Source organism: Eurytemora carolleeae, unplaced genomic scaffold, assembly GCF_000591075.1.
Source record: "Eurytemora carolleeae unplaced genomic scaffold, Eaff_2.0 scaffold24, whole genome shotgun sequence".
Taxonomy (NCBI): domain Eukaryota; kingdom Metazoa; phylum Arthropoda; class Copepoda; order Calanoida; family Temoridae; genus Eurytemora; species Eurytemora carolleeae.
The window spans coordinates 391,414-412,907 of record NW_019396080.1 but is presented as its reverse complement, the minus strand read 5'-3'; the positions used below and the strand labels follow the sequence as shown (position 1 = coordinate 412,907).

The window sequence follows — 21,494 nt, the reverse complement described above, 5'->3', positions numbered from 1 at the left end:
CCTGCATGATTCGGTTCATATACAAATTTACTTACATATCCAGGTTTTTTATTCAGTCTAATAATAATATTCTTATACTTTAAATTGACTTGAAGCTGGCAAGACTTTTCAATTATTGAAAAGGATTTGATGTTGTTTATTTATTAATGAATATGCTGTTAGAAGAATTCTGTTATGTATGTATGACGCATGAATTCAGCGAACGAGTGCCCCCTCTTTGAATAATTTCTCAGCTTCGCAGTCCACTAGTTTTATTCATCAAGACTGGAATAATTCGGATTTAAAATAATTTCTAAAAATGAATCTTAAACATATTATTCTAATCATTATCAGGTATCTTTAATTCATTTTCATTTTATGAAAAAATTGCGAATTTTGTTTAGCTTTCTAATTTTATCAAATAAGCTGAGAATATTAAGATATTAAAGGGACTGTGATCGTAATTTCAAGTGTCTCTCCATGTAAAAATGGCAATGCCTGATTCACAACGTTACACTAGAAACCTATATCTTATCAATAAAGTGGAAGATATCGTCGTTTTCCAGGGTTAAATGTTTTTAATTAAGATAACTCCTAGCAGTAAAAATTCGCAAAACACTTTTGTAGAGAAATCACAATTGAAAATAATCAGTTTTCAAAATTATAAATATTGATATCTATTTCATAATTGATCAGAATTAAAGCTTTTAAAAGTATCGTTGTGAATCGGGCATTGCCACCTTTGCATGGAGGGTCATTTAAAATCACGCTTAAGTTCTGTTTAAGATACAACTAAAGTTTGAAAATCATATGATATGCTGCTAAGTTGTATTTAAAGATAGAAAAGACAGAGATGGGCTTTATTTAAGTTGTCTTTTAGTCTTCAGGTTTCAGTGGTACATCCTGTAAGATATTTAGATTGTGTCTTTAAACGGTGTCTAGTTTTTACTTCTAAAGCACTATGATTAGCAAAAAAATATTAAATCATTGAAATGGCCGAAAATGTCCGTTAAAATTACTAATTTAAAAAAACGGGAAATTGCTCCAGATTTGATATTATCTTAATTCTAAAATTTTCGAAAATTAAAGTAAATTGCCATTGCTTGTGCCGTTCATGCATGTGCAATTTCTGAACAGCTAACGCCGTTAATTGATAAAACAACCGTTAACTGCTGGCGCCACGTTTGTTGAAAAATCTTTTGTTAACGCCTTAAATAAAACTGAGATCTTTAACTAACGGTAACCTTTAAAAACGGAAAATACCGTTAATGAAACGAACGTTCCGTACTTACCTTTAAAACTATACGGCTGCCAGACATTTTTTAACGGTTGGAACTAAAACTGTAACTATAACGGCTTGAAAAAAGTTGGAACGGGCCCAGCCCTAATGTATGAAGACTTAAGCAATATTTTCAACTAAAAGAATCTAACGAATTTTATAATTGCAATTTTAAGTGACCATTAATTTAAAGCGTTGCATGCCTCATTCACAACAACACTCTTTTAACCTTTCAACCTTGGTTTCAGACAAATTTTTCGTCGTTTTGATTCTTAATCTAAATAATTCTTCATCTAAATCAGAGAAAATCGGAAGAAAATTCCTCCAATTTTTTATTTCTAAAGATTTAAATTTTAGACGAGGCTATTATCAATAACGTCTTAAATTGAAATCTACAAAAATTATATAAACAGATTCTTATCCTTTCTGATATTGGGAATCAAATATGATTTAAATATAGCTCTACAGTTGGACACCTAAAACTGTGAGTTATAAAGACAACCTTATATATCTGTTGTTCTAAAACAAAAATTTTTAACATTAGCGCAAATATTAACGTAAGTATGATTGTCGTCTTCCTATTACACAGTTTTATGGTTCCTACTGTATGTTAATTACTTGGTTTAGTTGTGGTTGGTGTACGCTATGTACAACTGCATCTACAGATTTCTTTTCACAAGCTTTCTTCACAAAACTGGACAACTTTAACCAGCAGGGTAATAATATACTTTAACCAGCAGGGTAATAATATACTTTAACCAGCAGGGAAAAAATATACTTTAACCAGCAGGGTAATAATATATTTCAACCAGCAGGGTAATAATATACTTTAACCAGCAGGATATACTTTAACCAGCAGGGTAATAATAGACTTTAATCAGCAGGGTAATAATATACTTTAACCAGCAGGTAATACTATACTTTAACCCTTCTCCTTCTACGTGACCCAATTCTCCTTCTACGTGACCCCCTTCTCCTTCTACGTAACCCCCTTCTTATTCTACGTACCCCCTTCTCATTCTACGTACCCCCTTCTCATTTTATGTACCCCCCTTTCTCATTCTACGTACCCCCCTTCTCCTAACCCCCTTCCCCTTCTACGCCTAATCTACGTATTTTAACCAGATCTAAATTAAATGCATGATTATTCTTTAGAAACTTGGCAACTCTCATTTTGATTTTCCGCTTCAATAAATTACGGTACAATAACAGTTTTGTAATTGTATTAATAGGACTGTACGACGCAATTTCAAGTATTTATTTAAAGATAGGCAAGTCCGATTCACATTGGTACCCTTTACACCTGCGGCTTAATTATAATTTATTGAGTTATCCCTGTTTTGCTAACTGAGATACAAAAACGAGGATTTAAATGGGACCGTTGTTAACCATGCACGCCACTGTGTAAATGGAGATTCACTTAAAAATACGTCACTAGTCCCTTTAGGCAGGTTTTGAAAACTAGAAAAATCTTACCTTCAATTAATAATTTACATAAAGAATGGAAAAGTTAGACAAAGAGAAGCGGAGAGCCAAATATTCTGTAATTTTGAAAAACCGCGAAAATCAGTTTTTCTTCCAATTTCTGAATAACAATTTTTACACGGTTTATTAGTCTGTTGATTTATAGCACTGATATTTACAAACATTAATTTCAGCATTGCAAATAATTTGCGATACAAAAAAATTTTGAGACGATTGTAAAAAATTCATACCGTCTGTTTTCTTATATTTATGATTCTCTTCCTCATGGTTTCTTTCTTTTTCAATCATTAAAAATCTATATAATAAAACAAGAAATTCATATATATGCTGCCTATAGCCGGCCAAACGGCTGAACCGAATGGATTAAATTGTTTGTTCACACTCATGGATGGCCGGGGGGTGTCACAAGCTAAAAAAGTTCTAAATTTTTTGTTTCAAATTTTTTCAATTTTTTTTCACGGGCAACGCCGGGACCTTCAGCTAGTGTCAAGTAAACATCTGTAAGATAAGGCATAAGAATTAGACCACCTTGGAAAATTTATATATGAGGAGTTTTATGTCGTCTTTAGAGTCTCATTCTTTGTGGTTAACCCTGTACATGTTTAGATTTTGAAAGTTCCCTGTACCAGACAGCAGACCTGTTCTCCAAATCTGATGCAGAAATATTTCGTCAGCTAGGTAAATATAGCAGTGAAGGGGGGAGGGGGGGGGGAGATGTGCCTCCTCCCTGTTTTTTTAACAAAATTTAAAAAATAAGCCTTTCGGCAAAAAAAATCATTTTAAACAATTGCAGCCTGAGTCATCATTTGGCATACTGGAACATTTAAAATAAATAATTGGAACATTAAGGTTTTCGCGAACAAGAAAAGCCAAATTTTCATCTAAAGAAATTTGTTGGTGCACATCGTGGCCAAATTCAACTGAGTAGCAACAAGTTTTCAAATTAGAACAATGAAATTCAACAAATTTCGAAGAATTATGATGTAAGCAGAATTTGGGTCCGGTTCTTCAAAGCATATATGTATTGTCCGATAAAAATGGAACATTTCTTTATGTGGTTTTGATTTATTTTATCCTTATTATCCATTTTATTTACATTTATTTTTTTATAAATCAGAAAATGAGGTTCAGCAGTTTGAAGGAGAATTCTTTGGGGCTGATTTTGGAGCAGCTTTCCCAGATTCTACTCAACACTCAGCTGCTTTTCCTGATGCTTCATACCACGGAGAAGCTACTTTTTCTGATGCCTCGCACCATGGAGAAGCTGGTTCAGAAATTGATCCTGATGCTGAAACTGTGATCTTTGAACCAAAGTTTGTCCCGGCAGGAATGCAGGGGTTGGGAAACGGCCATTATGGAAATCCACAAATTCAGCCAACTGCTGAAGCTACGCCAGTTTTAAGCCAGAAAGAACAGTTTGATCAGATTTACAATGCTCAAGCAAAGACACGTTCCAATTCTCCGAGAGCATCAACAAGAACCTCAACTACTACTCCACCAACTACTACTCCTGCAGCTACTACCCCAAGTAGTTCAACTCTATCCACCACTACTGAAGTTTCAAGAGTCCCAAAGATTTTCACAGATAATCCCAAAGTTCTTGATCCGTTTACAGACTCATACACAGAGGTATTTGAGGATGAAATATACTTTTTATAAAAACCTTTTAAACAGCAATTATTTTTGAGTATATAAAGATATTTTCTGATTGAGAGAAAATCTAAAACACGAAAAAGATATTTCTTACAAATAATTTTTAATAGATTGGAGGAACCCCTGGCCCCTCAACAAGGAGACCACGCTTCAAAATCAAACTCAAATTTCCGAAAAAGGTAATTTTTTAAAGGGACTGTCCGCGTGATTTCAAGTGACCCTCTATGATGACTTTGTCTGATCAAGTATGAATTAGATATCCATGTTTTTTTGTATCTTTAAACTGGTTATTTTCATTTGCGATTTTTCTGGGAAGGTGATTCACATTTTTCTTGAAAATGAGAAGCAATGTAAAGTTATCAGAATTAAACGCTTTTCAAGCTAAACAAAAACAACGTTATCTTATACAGTTGGATCAGATTATGGTTTCCAGGGGAACTTTTGAAAATCGGGCATTGCCATCTTTGCATGGAGGATTACTTGAAATTACTCATACAGTCCCTTTTAAGATAAATTTGTTATTAAAAACTATTATAAAATGTGTAATTACAAGGATGAAACAAACAGCAGGGACAAGAAAGATGTAGATGATGGAGAGATCAACAAACTGGATTTCTCTGCAGCTGCTCCGACCGATCTCCAGGCTGCTGTAGCAGCAAGCTCAAACAGCATCCCTGATATTAATCCTAAGTTCAGGTTCACGGATCTACTGGAACCGGAGCAGATTAATCCTGGACCTGGAGATAGTTCAACTACTCGTCCCAACCAGTTCAACTTCTTCCTAGCAGTTCCAGATTCAGAATAATTGTACAGAAAATCATCCACAGTTGAGATGAATCAAACCTTTCTTATATTACCATGTTCTTCGTGTCACTGTATCACATTAGTCTGTTAAGGTTGAGTGTAATTTCAAGTGAGTCTACATGTAAATAGTCCTATTCACAACAGTACTCTTTAGAACTTTGTCTGATCAATAATGAATGAGAAAAACGGTTTTTTTTGGCTAAAAATTGATCAATTAAATTGTTGGCGACAAAAAGAATAATATTGATGAACGAATATATTTTCCAAATAGAAATCGACAATATCTTCTTCATTGTTAATAATAAGATAATGGTTTAAAAGGGTCCCTTTTAGAATCCGTCTATTAACTATTAAACGAAGGGTTACTTGAAATTAGGTCGAAAGTTCGTGATGTATCAATTTTTTATTTCGCTAATAAGTAATATATGTATTTTTTGAATTAATCATTTTTTACATATTAACTGTGATTATTTTGTATTTACGTTTTTTAGATTATTTTTTGAGATATACATTTAGAAGAAAATAGAAAAAAGTTCCATTGTGCTTTGCTGTTCAACGAAATAACCAACCTTTAATTCCCTCCTTTTTTATTTCCAGGGAGGATAATTACTTATCCTCCCTATTTACAGGGAGGATAATTACTTATCCTCCCTCTTTACAGGGAGGATAATTACTTATCCTCCCTATTTACAGGGAGGATAATTACTTATCCTCCCTATGATCCATACAGATTTATCAAATAAATAGTTCTCTAATTTAATTTTATATTTACATTTATCACTCTCTCAATCAATTTTGAATAAAATAGTTGAAACAAGTAAACTACACCTAGTTTAATATTTGATCCAGGAAAGATCAAAACATGAACATACAGCTCTATTGAGCTGTCATCAAATATATTATATTATTAATATATTATATTCTTTTCGGGTTTACATAATTACATTGTAAAGTTGTTCCCATAAAAATGTTCGATAATTACTATTTTGTCTGCATTTTGAATCACAAAGGGCTTTCTACTCTGAGGAGGTGAAGCTAAGGAACACTTTCCAATATTCTCTATACTGACTTCGCTAACCTCTGTTTTTTCTACTTGATTATTAGGTCCTTGAAGTTTATCAGCCATGGATTTTACAGAAGCTTTGCTGGATGATACATATTCTTGAGGCATGCTCAGATTAGACCATCCATAAAAATCCATAAGCTGTTGAACGGATGCTCCGCTGTCAGCTGCTGCTGTGGCGGACGAGCGTCGTAGAGAATGAAATGTAAAAGATAATGGATTATCTAGACCAAGAATTTTTGCCATTTCATATGGCACTTTACTTACAAGATTTTTCCCCATAGGCTGGTCAGCATATGCAGCAGGAGTCCGTCCTAAAAAATACTCGACCCATGAAATGACCAAGGCTACATTTAATCACGTTCAGATAATCATCAATAACAGCTGCAAAATTTACTGGCCCATCGTTAGGAACTAGGAACTTGGTTTCCTTCTTGTCTGAGCGCTGTTTCGACCTACAATGTGTTACAAGCATCCCATAATTTGTTGTACAAACTGTACATACATGAAGAAATTGAACCAAATATTTCGACCCCCTTCCTGTATTAGTAGAACCCTGGAGAAGGATGAATATACAGAAACCTGATTACTAAAATAAACATGTACTGTATGCACTGTACACTGTACTGCAGTATGCTCTGAGCCAGATTTAGGTCTCAGTTGACAAAAGTCTGCTGCTTGGTAAATCAGAATTAATATTCAGGTATATAATACATACACTAATTAAAGCCCATTTCACATAAATCGATATTACAAGATTACATTTTCTATTCTTGATGTTTTCTATAGTTTCAGGGTTTACTATAAAGTACATGGCCAATCGTCGTTAATATTATTCTATTATTTAGAATCTCCGGTAGAGGCTGAGTGGGCGTTTCCTCTCTCCCCCTCCCCCCCCTTCATACTTCATCTCTCTGCGTCCTGAGAGGTTGATGTATAGGAGCAATGACGACCTCGCCAACCCTCTTGGAAAGGTCAAAGTCGTTTTTATGTTATTTTACACTGAAATAAATTATTGTACAAATTTATTGCACAGCTGTATTTTCTCTACCAGTGAATGCACTGAATTATTCTGATTTATTAAAGAGGTTTTTTACGTATAGAAATGATTATCCTCTATAAACTAAATCTAGTCTGTACGACAATTCTGAATATTATTTCGATTTCTATCCGTTTTCGGAATTCTGAATATTATTTCGATTTCTATCCGTTTTCGGAATTCTGAATATTATTTCGATCTCTTATACCCGTTTTCGAAATTCTGAATATTAATTAATTCTTAAAAAACTTAATTTCGGAATATTAATTATTTCCATTACCGGGAATCCTGCTGTGCAATGAATCTGTAACAAATCAAGGCTTTGTAACCATCTAGAATAGATTAGGATTACAAACGCCCAAAAGTACTCAAAGTGCATAACTCTAAGCACATATATACGTACATCTAGCCATGGAGTACAAACATAGAGTACAAAGGAGCATGAATTATATTCTATCCAAGTAGAAAAACTACAATTAGTGCCATAATATCACATTTAGCACCGAGCATATATATATACATTAATTAACGTCTAATTTCAGTTCTGGCAAAAAGATGTACAAACTTTTATTAATAGTGCAACTCATTTCCCCTTGTTGTCTATTAATGTAACTATTATTAACTAAACACCTTCCGACTGGTTTCTAGTTTAATAATACAGTTCATGCATATTCTAAGTAGAGATGTGCATCATTCAGTATAGATGGGCATTGTAGTGAATATTTATAAATAACTACACATCTGATAAACATTTCCTCTATTGTTGAGGCATCCAAGTAAACCTTTAGATCATTGCTAAATGCTTACTATGAATGTACGTCAACAATTAGAGATGGATATGGTTGCTTAAAGATAGTTTTCTCTATTTAATATGTATTCATTTTAACTTTTATGTGTTCTAATAATGTAATATTCTAATGTAATACATTTATACCAATGTAAAGGTCTAACCATGTGAGCATGAGAACTAGGTCTGATAATCAACCAGTTCCCAACATATGGCCCATAGATCAGTTCAATGCACTAACTATGCAGAACTCTCCACGTCCTGCACCTCGTGGGCTGGCCAGACAGGTCTCACCCTTTCTTTCTCCACATAGAGTTATTAATCCAAGAATTCGTTCATTAATGCAAAGTTATGAACTATCTCCTGGTTCACGTCCAGTGTCTGTTATTGGAAATATGATGGGTTTAAGCACTGAAAGCTTAGATGTGCCCACACCTACTCATACAGATACATCTCTTTTTTGGGACAACATGGGATTTAATACTCATCCTAGAACCAGTGCAGCTGCTAATGGTTTTCTTCAAGAACCAAACTCACATCCACCCCAATCCTCATGTGAAACCTTATCAGAAAAGTCGAGTAACATGATAGGACATGATGGAACAGACAGTATAGATACTCAATCTAGTCAACATAACTACCCTTCTACACAACACAAGTCAGCCCTTACATCTCTTGGTGATCATCTTCTTCAAGGCAATCCCTTGAATCTTGCATGTGCTATTAATCCCAATTCTGCAAACCAGAATGTAATAGAATCACATACACCGCCTCCTCCAAATGGATTTCTTCATAACTCTCAGCGTGCTTTGCCAGGAATTTCCTCCCTTAGTGCAAAAGATCCAAGCCCACCGCCTCGTGGCTCTGTAGATGCAATGCATATACTTCCTGTCTCAGCTCTGAAAGACTTTATAAGAAATTCATCTCGTTCAGATTCTTCCACTACATACAGAAGACATCACTCTGAAACCAACACTATTATCACCACTGAAGAAAGAAGAGAAACTGATGTATTGGATGATGGTACTGACACTGCATTTCAATCAGTCTTCCATGAAAGTATTAATCCAAATCAAAGCTTCCAGCTGTCCCAAAACTCAAGAACCATCAGATCTAGCATTCGTAATTTTGAAAACGGAGCCAAGTATTTGGACAAAATTCAAAGCAAACTAGCTAAAATCAGATCAAAAATTGTAAACCTGCCCCACTTCTCTGATTCTCAGCTCATAGAGTACAGAGACTACCTAGATACTCTACACCTCAAATTGTTAAACCCTGCAGAAATAAACCTGTTTGATTTTGAGCTCACCGTCAACACCTGTATTAGCACTATATTGGAATTGGGAAAGGAAATCAAGCTAGAAATCAAAACTCGTAACCTGCAACTTCCTCCGGTAACCTCACCAAGAAGGAAGACTAATTCCACTAATTCAACTTCAATGATTGAAGAACCGCAGATGTATGCAACCAATGAAGACTTAGCTAGAGCAGTAAGCAACCTCAATAACCTAATTTCTGATCAGTCAAAGTCTACTCAAGATAAAATTCATCAGGACATGATCAAATGTATTACTGAGGCTGAAAAACGCATCCTCCAGCACACTGTGAATCAGGTATCTTCTGAGTATGCTCATGTGCATATCAAATGTATCCAGGAGAAAGGCAAGTTAAACAAGGCCATCCTACAAATGGAAAAAGAAATGAACTTACTAATCCAAAGTATGTCTTCTATTTCACCACAACTGGATCAGTTTGTGCCCATTACTAAAAAGATTAATGCACTGGAAGAGTTTACCTCATCTATGGACTCTGATTTTGATAAATTTGCAACCAGCTTCAACTCTATGTCTTCAGTAATCCGAGGTCTTTCTCAGCAGCTGCAAGAAATAGAGAAGACTACCAGTAAACTGTCCTCCCAACTGTCAAACACAAGTGGAAATAAAGTCCCTAAACCCATCCCATCAAGAATTGTGTCATCCACACATGTGCAAACGGAGTCTCCCATGATCTTGCTACCAGCTGGAAGCTCCAGCAGCTCAGATGAAGAGTCATCACAAGACAGCCAAAGCAGAACTCCAACCCCTGCACCACGCAAAAAACTCCAACCTGTTCCTTTAAAGAGAGGCTCTGCTAATCAAGGGAACTCTGCTTCAGATGAACAAGTCAAACGTTTGAAGCGAAAGATATATGCATGTGGAGGGCTAATCACTCAAATAACTGACTTGGATTTCACCAAAATTCAGAATAGAAGTCAAGTTATTGAGATAAACACTTATGATCTTCCTACACTCTTGAACCTGCGTGACGACTTTCGCTTACTTGAGAAAAAACTTGAGAAATTTCTAATTTCTGACGAATCCGTTCTAAACTATATTGAAGACACTCTGTCTTCAGTACGTCTTTTCGAGCGTTCTTTAAACCAGCAGAAACGCAAACATCATCTACACCTGTCCTCTGAGAAAAATCTTCTTAGTGGAAAAATAGATTTGCAACCCTTCTCTGGTTCTCCTGAAGATGATACCATCTATGCATTCCTAGATACGTTCTTGCGCTTCGCAGAGCCTTCGTGCTCACCTAGAGACCAGGCAACGTTAATGTATACAACTTACCTATCCGATTCTGTTCGAAAGGAAGTTGCATCATTTAAGGATGACATAGAAAAGATTAAAGATCATCTTCTTTCTAGATATGGTGATTTAAGGTTTGTAGCTGAATCCAAGCTCAGATCTATCTCACAATTAAGACATCCGTCTTCTCAGGAATCGTCTAAGATAGCTTATTACAAGCAGGTCGCTCAAACTCTTCTCCAAGTTGAATCCATGAACATATCTGACCTCATAAATCAAGAAGAGATCAATGGGGCAATCTTTAATTCAACTTATGTGAAAACAGTTTTGAGCAACCTCCCTAATGAGATTATTGAAATTTTCTCCAAGCGCATTGAGATTGAATCTTCTAAATCTCGCCCCAGTGGCAAACGATACTTTGACATACTCAAAGACATCATAGACCTCAAATGGAGACAATTAGATACATCTAATAACATTAGATCTCTAAAAGAGCATAACTTACCAGCAAAATCCACGCACATTTCAGGTAATCCTTCTGCAGGTTCCAATGAGACAACATCTCAGCCTGTTACAGGATACAATTCAGCCCAGCCAAATTCTAAACAACTGGTCTTTCCTTGTCCAATGCATGACAAACCAGTCCAACATGAGTTAGGCAGGTGTAAGCAATTCCTTGAAACTGATAATACTGGTAGGCACGATCTGTGCAAATCTGCATTAGCCTGCTGGACTTTCCTTCAACCCAGTTGTCTAAAACTCTCAAAGAAATCCTGTATAGCATCTCTTCCTACAGGATTCACTTGTAGTGAGTGTGAGAAAAATCCAGGTAAACTCAGGAGAATCCCTTGTATCTTAACATGCACAAAAAATCATTCGCGTCCTAAGCTTACTGAAGCAATATCTATTCTACAAGCTTATCTTAAAGTGATAGACAGAGGTCTCATTGAAAAGCTAAAACCGATGTTTAATATAGCTAACATGAAACCCAAAGTTCACAACAACTCACTCTCTAAGAAACCCCCTTCCAAATCAACCTTGAATCCAAAGGCTAAAATCCCAGTGTATGACACGCATACTGGATTGCCTGCATCCCCTTCCTCTCTTTTAACAGAACCTTCAGAGGATTGTGTGTATGTGTTCCAACTCTTGAACATTGGTTCAGAAGATGCTTTATGCTTTTATGATACAGGAGCATCTGGTAATTTGGTTAAAGGTGAGTTTGCTGAAGCTTCTAGTTTCAAAACTATTGATCCTGAAAACCAACGAATTTCAGGCATCTCAAACATGAGCATGTGGACCAACTATGGAGTCTACAGCTGCTCATTAGGTCCAGACAACAGTGGAAACTTCTGGGAACTTGTTTTCCAAGGAATGGAATCAATTACTTCAGAATTTCCTGTCTACAATTGGCAATCAGTTAACAAAGAGTACAGAAACTCAAAGAAACCAGGATCCAAGGAACTTCTTCCCCCCCACATAGGAGGAAAGGATTCTGACATACTTTTTGGGTTCAAAATCCCTGAATTAGTCCCAAAAATTATCACTTCTCTTCCAAGTGGTATTGCCTCATTTCGATGTCCATTCAAGGACGTACACGGATCTTCCATTGCATATGGTGGCACTCACAAGATAATAACAGCTGTTAACAAATCATTCTCTAAATTTTCTGTTAACCAGCTCACAGTTATGATGGCAGAACTAGTATCTGCATACCAAGGCTCTCCATGGTTGTCTTTAGACACAGAACCTGAAATTCTGAGACCTCTTTCTCTTCCCATTAGTTCTTATCAAACTGAACAGATTGAGTCTACTCCGTTAGCAGACGAAAACCTGGATTTTGCCTCATTGATCCCAAACAATGCAATCCCAAAGAGATCTCTGCAATTGTGCACTTGTTCCAGCATCCACAGATGTCAACTTCAGAATGGAAGCTTTGGCTACAACATGTTTGGTAAGGCAAAAATCAGTCTTGATAAACTTCGCCAAATCATGGATCAACATGAACCTATTGTTGATTACAGATGTGAAAACTGTGAGGACTGTCAGAAATGCAAGTCATCACCAACTCTCAAATCATCAAGTGTAAGAGATAGAGTAGAGCAAAAGTTGATTGAGGATTCTGTACGTATATCTTATTTAGATCAAAAAGTCTTCATTAAACTTCCATTTACATGTGATCCGGTTCCATTTCTCAAAAAGCACTTTCATGGTAAGAATTCTAACATAGACCAGGCAAAACAAGTCTATTTCACTCAATGCAAAAAACCTGAGATATTCAAGGAACAGATCAGAAATGCCATGAATGAACTTATAAACCTGGATTTCATAGCTCCTCTTGACAGTGCCCCACCTGAGCTTAGAGAGATTCTTCAAGTAAATGAAGTTCATCACTATCACATTTGGAGAGCAGTTTTAAAGGAGTCTATGTCCACACCCTGCAGACTAGTCGTAGATCCTAGCAGCACAATGCTCAACCTAATCCTAGCCAAAGGAGATCAAGGACTTCCAGACATGTTTGGAATCCTTCTACGTTCCAGATCATTACCATTTATTTTTTGTGCAGATGTGTAAAAATTATACAATCAGATGTTTTTAGAACCTGAATGCATCCCATACTCCCTCCTGTTGTACCATGACAGTCTACAGCCAAATAAAGAACCTCAAGTCTTCTACATGAAGCGTGGATGGTATGGACTTCGCCCAACAGGAAATCAAGCAGGAGTGGTCTTTCAACAAGCAGGTAGGGATCACATTCTCTCTCACCCAATTGGTGCACATATTCTTATGAATGACTCATTTGTTGATGACTTAAATTCAGGAGCACTCACTAAGGAACAATTGGAACAAGGTATCACAGAGGTAAAAGAGATTCTGAACCACATAGGAATGGACACCAAATATGTGGCATCCAGTAGAGAAGCACCACCTCCAGAAGCTTCTAAGGATGGAATATCTATGACTACTTTGGGATATAAATGGAAACCAGAATCTGATATTCTCCATCTAAACCTCCCAGAGGTAAATTTCCACAAGAAAGTGAGAGGAAGCAAGCCAAGTAACCAAACTCCAGCTACTACCTCAAGCGAAATAAAGAAACTCTGTACCTCAATATCATCCATGACACGCCAACACATAGCTGCAAAATGTGGAGAATTATTTGATCCGCTAGGTGTAGCAGAACCAATCAAAGCATTTTATAAGAGATCTCTCTCTAGACTAAATGGTTTAGATTGGAAAGATATTCTACCAAGCACTGAAAAGGATTTCTGGGTTCAGAAATTTATGCATTGGCCAGACCTAGCAAAAGTATCATTCCCACGTTCCACAGTTCCTGAAAGCGCATGTATTCCCCTGCAACCCAGATTAATTGTGTGTTCTGACAGTTCACAAGACTGTGGAGGAGCATGTGTATACCTTAGCTTCAAGCTACAAACAGGAACCTGGTCCTTCAGTATTCTCACATCTAAGTCCCGACTAATGTCTAGAAATGAACTACTTGCCCTACTTATTGCAGCAGAATTAGCATATGCAGTTGTTGTATCCCTACCATCTTCTAACAGATTGTCTTGTTAGCCTGTGCTGGGTGTCAAATGATAGAGCACGAAATAAGGTGTATGTTCAGAACAAAGTATTGACAATCAACCGTTATAAAAGATGGATCAAGGATAGATTGGGCCCAACTGCAGTGGTTGACATAGCTCACATAGCAGGTCATCACAATCCAGCAGACATTCTCACCAAAGGTGATATAGCTCCTTGTAATATTGAGTCAAACTCTACTTGGCAAAAGGGTTTCCCATGGATGCTAAAAGATAAAGCTGACATGCCACTTGTCTATTTTGAAGATGTATCATTGTCCAAGTCAGAAGCTACAGATCTACTGGAGGAAATTATCATTTCCAGCTATGAGATTCCAGTAGACAATCAGCAGACTGCAAACATGTTCTTTTACTCATCAGAATGTGCCTCAAAAGGGTTATCTGAATGTATTTTACCTCCGCACTCTAATGAAATAAAACATGGAGAATTGGATATAAATCATCATTTCCCAGTTACCAAACCACTTAGTACATCAACATACCTTGTGGATGTAATTCATCATGGCTGGGCCAAGAGCTTAAGAATCCTAGAATATTGCACAACATTTGCACTGAAGTTACTTCATAAAACTCATCTTAAAACAGAAAATCATGCTGTAAGGAAGAGTTTAACTCTGCAGTGCCCCCTGTGTCTGCTAACCCTTGCCTCACCAGAAAGCCAAGACGTTCAAGCTTGGAAATTCGTAGATCCAGTATCTGCTATCTCTGTACCAAATTCTCTAAACGTCTCAGAAAACTCCAACTCAATGATAAACTTAGACGACATTTTTCAGAATAGCAATGAGGTCGGATCTCAACTACGTAACCATTCCCATGTAACCAATTCTCTTGTACATGTCAGTACCCAACTTGATTTTGTACAGCCAATAGTTCCTGGTGAATCTGTAAGGCAAATTCAACTCTGTGATTATGCCATTGACCAGATCACCAACAATTACTGGAATGTAATTGCAACAAAAGAATGCAAATCAGCTTTGAGTGCCAAGGAGCTTGTGCACTACAAAACAGATGAGCAATCTGGAATTCTCTTTTACAAAGGACGGATTTCAAATGAGCAAAGAATCTCGGTGCATGACTTGGACATGCTTAACCTGGATTTTCTTGACAACAACATGATATCATTTCATTCTCCCTGTGTCATGTCTTCATCAGACATATTCTATGCCTTCTCTTTGCATGTGCATCATAGTCTTGTGCCACATGGTGGCGTTGAAAGCACACTTCTGGAAATATCTAAGAGATTTCACCCAATTAAAGCCAGAAGAGTTTTATCTTCCATTATCAAAGACTGTATTCGTTGTAAGATCCTCAAGAAGGTAACACTAGAGGAAGGAATGCAAAACCACAATGTTGCAAGGTTTACTATGGCTCCACCCTTCTCATTTGCGATGCTAGATCTTGCTGAAGATTTTCACACAAAATCCAGATTTAGTGGAAGACAAAGAATGAGAACCCCTGCTCTTGTCATAGTCTGTCTGCTTACTGGTGCCATTGGAATTTATGCAATGGAAGATTGGTCTACCCAATCAGTTCTCCAAGGGATTCAACGCCATAGCTCAAGGTATGGAATCCCATCTTATCTCTTTGTTGACCCAGGCGGTCAACTGAAGGCTTTAGCTAATGTCAGTTTCAGTTTCACTGATTTGCACAACCAGCTATTCACCATGAAATGCAAGCTTACAGTTTCCTCCCCCAAAGCTCACTCAAGCCAAGGCAGAGTTGAAAGGAAAATAGACTTCCATTATCAAAGACTGTATTCGTTGTAAGATCCTCAAGAAGGTAACACTAGAGGAAGGAATGCAAAACCACAATGTTGCAAGGTTTACTATGGCTCCACCCTTCTCATTTGCGATGCTAGATCTTGCTGAAGATTTTCACACAAAATCCAGATTTAGTGGAAGACAAACAATGAGAACCCCTGCTCTTGTCATAGTCTGTCTGCTTACTGGTGCCATTGGAATTTATGCAATGGAAGATTGGTCTACCCAATCAGTTCTCCAAGGGATTCAACGCCATAGCTCAAGGTATGGAATCCCATCTTATCTCTTTGTTGACCCAGGCGGTCAACTGAAGGCTTTAGCTAATGTCAGTTTCAGTTTCACTGATTTGCACAACCAGCTATTCACCATGAAATGCAAGCTTACAGTTTCCTCCCCCAAAGCTCACTCAAGCCAAGGCAGAGTTGAAAGGAAAATAGCTATTATCAAAGACCTACTGAAAAAGATGGGAAATGCAAACTTCCTTATGTCATTTCTAAACTGGGAAACTTGCTTCGCTCTTATCAGTAACCATCTCAACAATTTGCCAATCTGCCGGGCATCTGCCAGAACAGTAAACTCCCCCGAGTACACTGTTATAACTCCTAACCGTTTACTTCTTGGTCGTAATAACTACAGAAGTATCACAGGTCCATTGCTCCTTGACTGTACTCCAACCCAGATATTAGACAGAATACAGGATGCACAAGTAACATTCTACAAATTATTATCCAAACAGATGCATTTACTCATTCCAAAACCTAAATGGTTTTCATCTGATAAAGTGAATGTTGGAGACATAGCCTTGTTCTTCATTGATGAAAACCTAATGAACATCAGGAACCAAGTGTGGAAATATGGTTTGGTCACAGCCATCTCAGGACAACGCATTACACTGGAGTATACTACTCAGAACTCATTCACAAAAAAGTCCATAAAGCGCAGTAAACGTGATATTGTCCGCATATCCTCAGAAAATGAACTGGATTTCAACTCAAGATCTCACAAAAACAAAGTCATTAACCTTGATAAGAAACATTGATGATGTTGTGAGAACTTTATTAAAAGCAATTGAGCATCTATGTCCTGATTTAACTTGATCACATTACTAAGCATGTCAAGCATGGCTGAAGGATCTATTCCTTGCAGAATATGCTGAAATACAGTACTGAACAGAACTCAACCCATTTGATCTGCTTCAGTTACCTGTGTTATATTGTGTGTTTATTATCTGCATCTTAAAATATTTGTAAATAAATGTTTCTCATTTATCATTTATCGATAAAGAATCTAACCACAAACTGTGTTTCTTACTATTTAATCATAAGTCCCAGTGTCGAATACTTACTTTGGGAGGATTTAATAATACGTATTTAGGATGGAGGAAATTCCTGAATTCCACAGAGCTGTTAGAGCTATGGATCAAGATAATCCATCTGTCATTCACAACCTTCTCACAGGTGACAAGGAATTATCAAACTTGTTTCGATCACCTCAAGAATTGGAATCCATGATGAATAAAACAATGTACATGGAAACAATCAACAAGTGTAATGATTCTGAAATGTGTCCTGAATCTATAGATATTTTCAACAGAAATATGCTTCCAGGAAGATCTCCAGTACTAGATCACCTAGTGTTTTCTTTCAAAACACAATCTGAAATACATGCTGGGGGATCTTATGAGAAATTTCTTTCCAAAACTGTAAAAATGCTTTCAAACCATAGGCAGGTTTCCGCTAAAACCTTCCCCATGGTCAGCACAATTACCTACAGGGAAACTAGTGTTTCTGATGTAAATCAGTTTATTGCATCCTTCAACAAATCTCTGAGAGAAAATGAGATTTATGATTCCTCTTTACCCTGTAGTCTCTACAGTCTAGATATTGAGTATTTGAAACCTGAATCATCAGTAATGTTGAAAACTACTAATAACAAAGGAGCTCTAGAGATTAAAAAGCTAAACCTGAAAAAACTTCCAGCTCGAATCTGTCTTACTCTTCTGGATAAAAGATGGGATATTCTTGTCCCCTGGAAAACAAAACCTGGGATTAATACCCTATCTGTTAGAAAACCCTTGCATGATATTTGGCACAAATTGTTTTCAAAGCTGCAAGGTACAGCTGTAGGAATTGATCTACATTTCAAGATATCAGAGCTAGCTGAATTCATTAGTTCATGTTACATGTTCACCAATTGCAAAGGTGTCATAAGCATTAAACACTATGACCTCAACACTTTACTAGCAATAGCGGGATTTCCATGGATTCCTCTTGACCTCTCCTGCCTAACCTACTTCTTCACAGGAGGTTTGCACCAAACTCAATCTGAAGTTCAGAATGGATCCAACAGGTGGGCTGAGCTACATATTGCAGGATATTTAAACTTATATCTCCAAAGCAAAGGTCAAGCTGTCATTAACATAGCATTAATTTCTTACCTGATTATCCTTACCAATTGGTTCCCAACTCCAGGCATATCGGCCATAGTCTCAAGGAAAGAAGTTGACAAATTTCTGATCTGGTTTAGCTCCTTCATAACAGCAATTCTAAAGAGTTCTTCTCTTCCAGAATGTGCTGAACATGATACACTTTACAGTGCTCATCAACCATTTGCTCTTGTAGAGTATATTGTGTTCAATGAAGGATCCTTATTGTCTGGCTCTGACATAAAATCCATGATACCATCCTGGAGAAACATTTCCATGGGAGGTTGCTTAACTGACAAGCAAGCATTTGACCATATATTCTTCAATGTTCACAACATTCTAAGATCCACAAACCTCCCTTTTCACCTCAGATGGACCAACAACCCTGACTCTTATGGAAACCCATTTGTATGCACGGATATCCCTGTAAAATATTCTGTTCCTGAAGAATATTACAGACTGCTAGGTGTGAACCGCCATGATTATGTTATAATAACATGTCACATAAAAGATCTGGAAAATCAGGGTTCTGAATTGCGTTGCAAGTTTTCTCCAGCAATCCAACTGCTGAAAACCCAGTTGCCAAGTCTCAAGCTGCTATCAAACAATGAACTTATGCTACTGTACACTTGGAGATATACAAGCCATGTAATTAAACTTTATTACAGATCAGTTCATGACACCACTGAAAAGGCGTTCCAGTACTTTCACCCTAAAGAGCTGGAGTTCATCAAGCCAATATTGTCCGCCAATGTTGGCAACATTTTATCAGTACCCGATATTCTAGTGGAATTGAAAAAGCAGCAACAGCAAGCAAGAGCTACATACAGGTATTCAGAGCTCCTTGATCATAAAGCTTCCAACAAAAGAAAATTTAGTCCTTCTGCTTTGCATAAAATATGTAAAGATCAGAATGCCACCCACGAAGAAATGCTGACTAGAGTGTCTCACCTCCAAGCTGAAAAGAAACAAAAACTCCAAACAGTTGAAGCAGATCTATTGGCAAAACCCATTGATGTATCTGAAAATGAAGAAGAACTGATTGTACATGTTCCAGAACACATTACTGCAGAGCAATTAATGCAGTCAAATTGTTTCTAACTTTATTGTTCCTTGTAATGTACTATTCTAAACTATATATTTATCCACAAATTTGTTTACTAAAGTGTATGTTACAATTTCTTAAACTTGCTTTGAAAATGTTCCATTTTCAATTTTTCCTGCCCCCCAATGTTGTACAAACTGTACATACATGAAGAAATTGAACCAAATATTTCGACCCCCTTCCTGTATTAGTAGAACCCTGGAGAAGGATGAATATACAGAAACCTGATTACTTCATACTTCATCTCTCTGCGTCCTGAGAGGTTGATGTATAGGAGCAATGACGACCTCGCCAACCCTCTTGGAAAGGTCAAAGTCGTTTTTATGTTATTTTACACTGAAATAAATTATTGTACAAATTTATTGCACAGCTGTATTTTCTCTACCAGTGAATGCACTGAATTATTCTGATTTATTGAAGAGGTTTTTACGTATAGAAATGATTATCCTCTATAAACTAAATCTAGTCTGTACGACATAATTCTTGCATACCATAATTCTTTTTCACCCTCTTCTCAATTTGAAGGTCCATCAACTCCACATGACGAAGCCCTTCAAAGTATGCTTGAATGATGATGACCTAAAAAAATATGAATAAATCTTTCTTACTCTGTCTTTAAATCCATAATCTGTAAATTCAGGAACAAATATTTGTTTGCAAGAATCAAAATCAACAATTAAAAAAAAAAACTTATTTTTCTTGTTTGTACTGTGATATGTAATTTATTCATCTATTGTGCAATGTACAATGTTACCCACAAAGATTGAGAATGCAGATACAATTACAAAAAATGTTTTTTTTCCTGATTTCCTGAAGCTATAAACAATTTTTATCCACTGATATGATATGTAACTTAATTAAAGACTTTTTTCAAGAACCTAATTCAACCTTTTTATTGAATTTAGAGTTTTAGGTCCGAATTAATGTCTCATCCTGTTTAGGTGACCCTGTTTAGTGTTTATCTATTTGTTTAATACCTTTCTAACTTGCCAATATGGTGAGTTCTCAGGGTGTTCAATGAACTGCTGAATGTCATCAGATTCAAATACAGACGCCCTCTGCTTTACATCAGTGTTGTAGCTCTTTAGCAGTGTAGTAATACCAGGAAATCCCTGCAACTTTTTGTCATAGCGATTCTTCAGAACTACATTTACATGACTATATTGGACCCACATTGAGGAAGAAGCCATTTTTCTCTCAGTTCGGATAAATTTGAAGTAATTTATAAGATCCTCTTCACCTGCAGAGCACTGTCATCTAATAAAGATCCAGTATGTTCTATAAAGTCCATCCAGGTTTTCTGGCACTAAAAAAGAGATTATTGACACAAGGAGCTCATCAATTTGATTTATATCAATTTTAAGACAATTCTTTTTTATATTAGTTCTTACCTTTTTTCTATAAGACGGCTTTAAAAGCTCAAGAGCAGATTTGAGATCAATGATGGATGACATGTTAATGGTACGGAAGCTCTATCTTGAATGATAAGTTCCTAAATTTTCTACAACTTTTGCAAAGTTTTAACAAAAAATGTTGCGAATTTTTCACAAAAATATTGAGAAATTTAGAAACCCAATTACTATTTTTAGAAATCATTAAATTTGCTTATTAAATATTTTTCAGTATGCATTAGTAAGAAATAAGAGAATTAAAATCACAATTGATAATTTTAATGATTTCGTTATTATTTTATGCCCCACGGTTGGTTATTTCGTTGAACAGGAGATTAAACGATAAATTACTGCTTAACCGGGAGTTTTCATGAGCCTTGGGCCTCCTCTTGGAGGCCCTCGGCTAAGTGGTTTTCCCCTCAATTTAATTATCCTCCCTTAATCTCCCGGTTAAGTAGTAATTAATAGTTATAATTTTTTTTTCTTCTGAATTACCGTTCATTTTCCATCTATTTCGTTTGTTTTCTAACTCAACGATCGGTCTGTATAAAAATC

General features: G+C 36.5%; 1 protein-coding gene and 2 long non-coding RNA genes across 3 annotated transcripts; 2 read left to right on the top strand and 1 right to left on the bottom strand.

Annotated features, from left to right (window-relative positions):
• The first annotated feature begins 243 nt into the window (after window positions 1-243).
• On the top strand, window positions 244-5,369 carry LOC111716432 (uncharacterized). Its single transcript, XM_023491891.1, has 6 exons — window positions 244-333; window positions 1,886-1,974; window positions 3,350-3,421; window positions 3,861-4,372; window positions 4,507-4,575; window positions 4,950-5,369. Exons 1-6 carry the CDS (start codon window positions 299-301, stop codon window positions 5,199-5,201), a joined length of 1,029 nt encoding a protein of 342 aa, XP_023347659.1. The 5' UTR covers window positions 244-298; the 3' UTR covers window positions 5,202-5,369.
• A 1,202-nt stretch (window positions 5,370-6,571) lies between these two features.
• Window positions 6,572-7,291, top strand: LOC111716054 (uncharacterized). The gene is made up of 2 exons (XR_002768405.1): window positions 6,572-6,966; window positions 7,112-7,291. It is a non-coding gene; the product is annotated as an uncharacterized LOC111716054 (long non-coding RNA).
• Window positions 7,292-19,785: 12,494 nt separating this feature from the next.
• LOC111716063 (uncharacterized) lies at window positions 19,786-21,044 on the bottom strand. Its single transcript, XR_002768407.1, has 3 exons — window positions 20,940-21,044; window positions 20,526-20,854; window positions 19,786-20,127 (listed from the first exon to the last, which is right to left on the bottom strand). It is a non-coding gene; the product is annotated as an uncharacterized LOC111716063 (long non-coding RNA).
• Window positions 21,045-21,494: the final 450 nt, after the last annotated feature.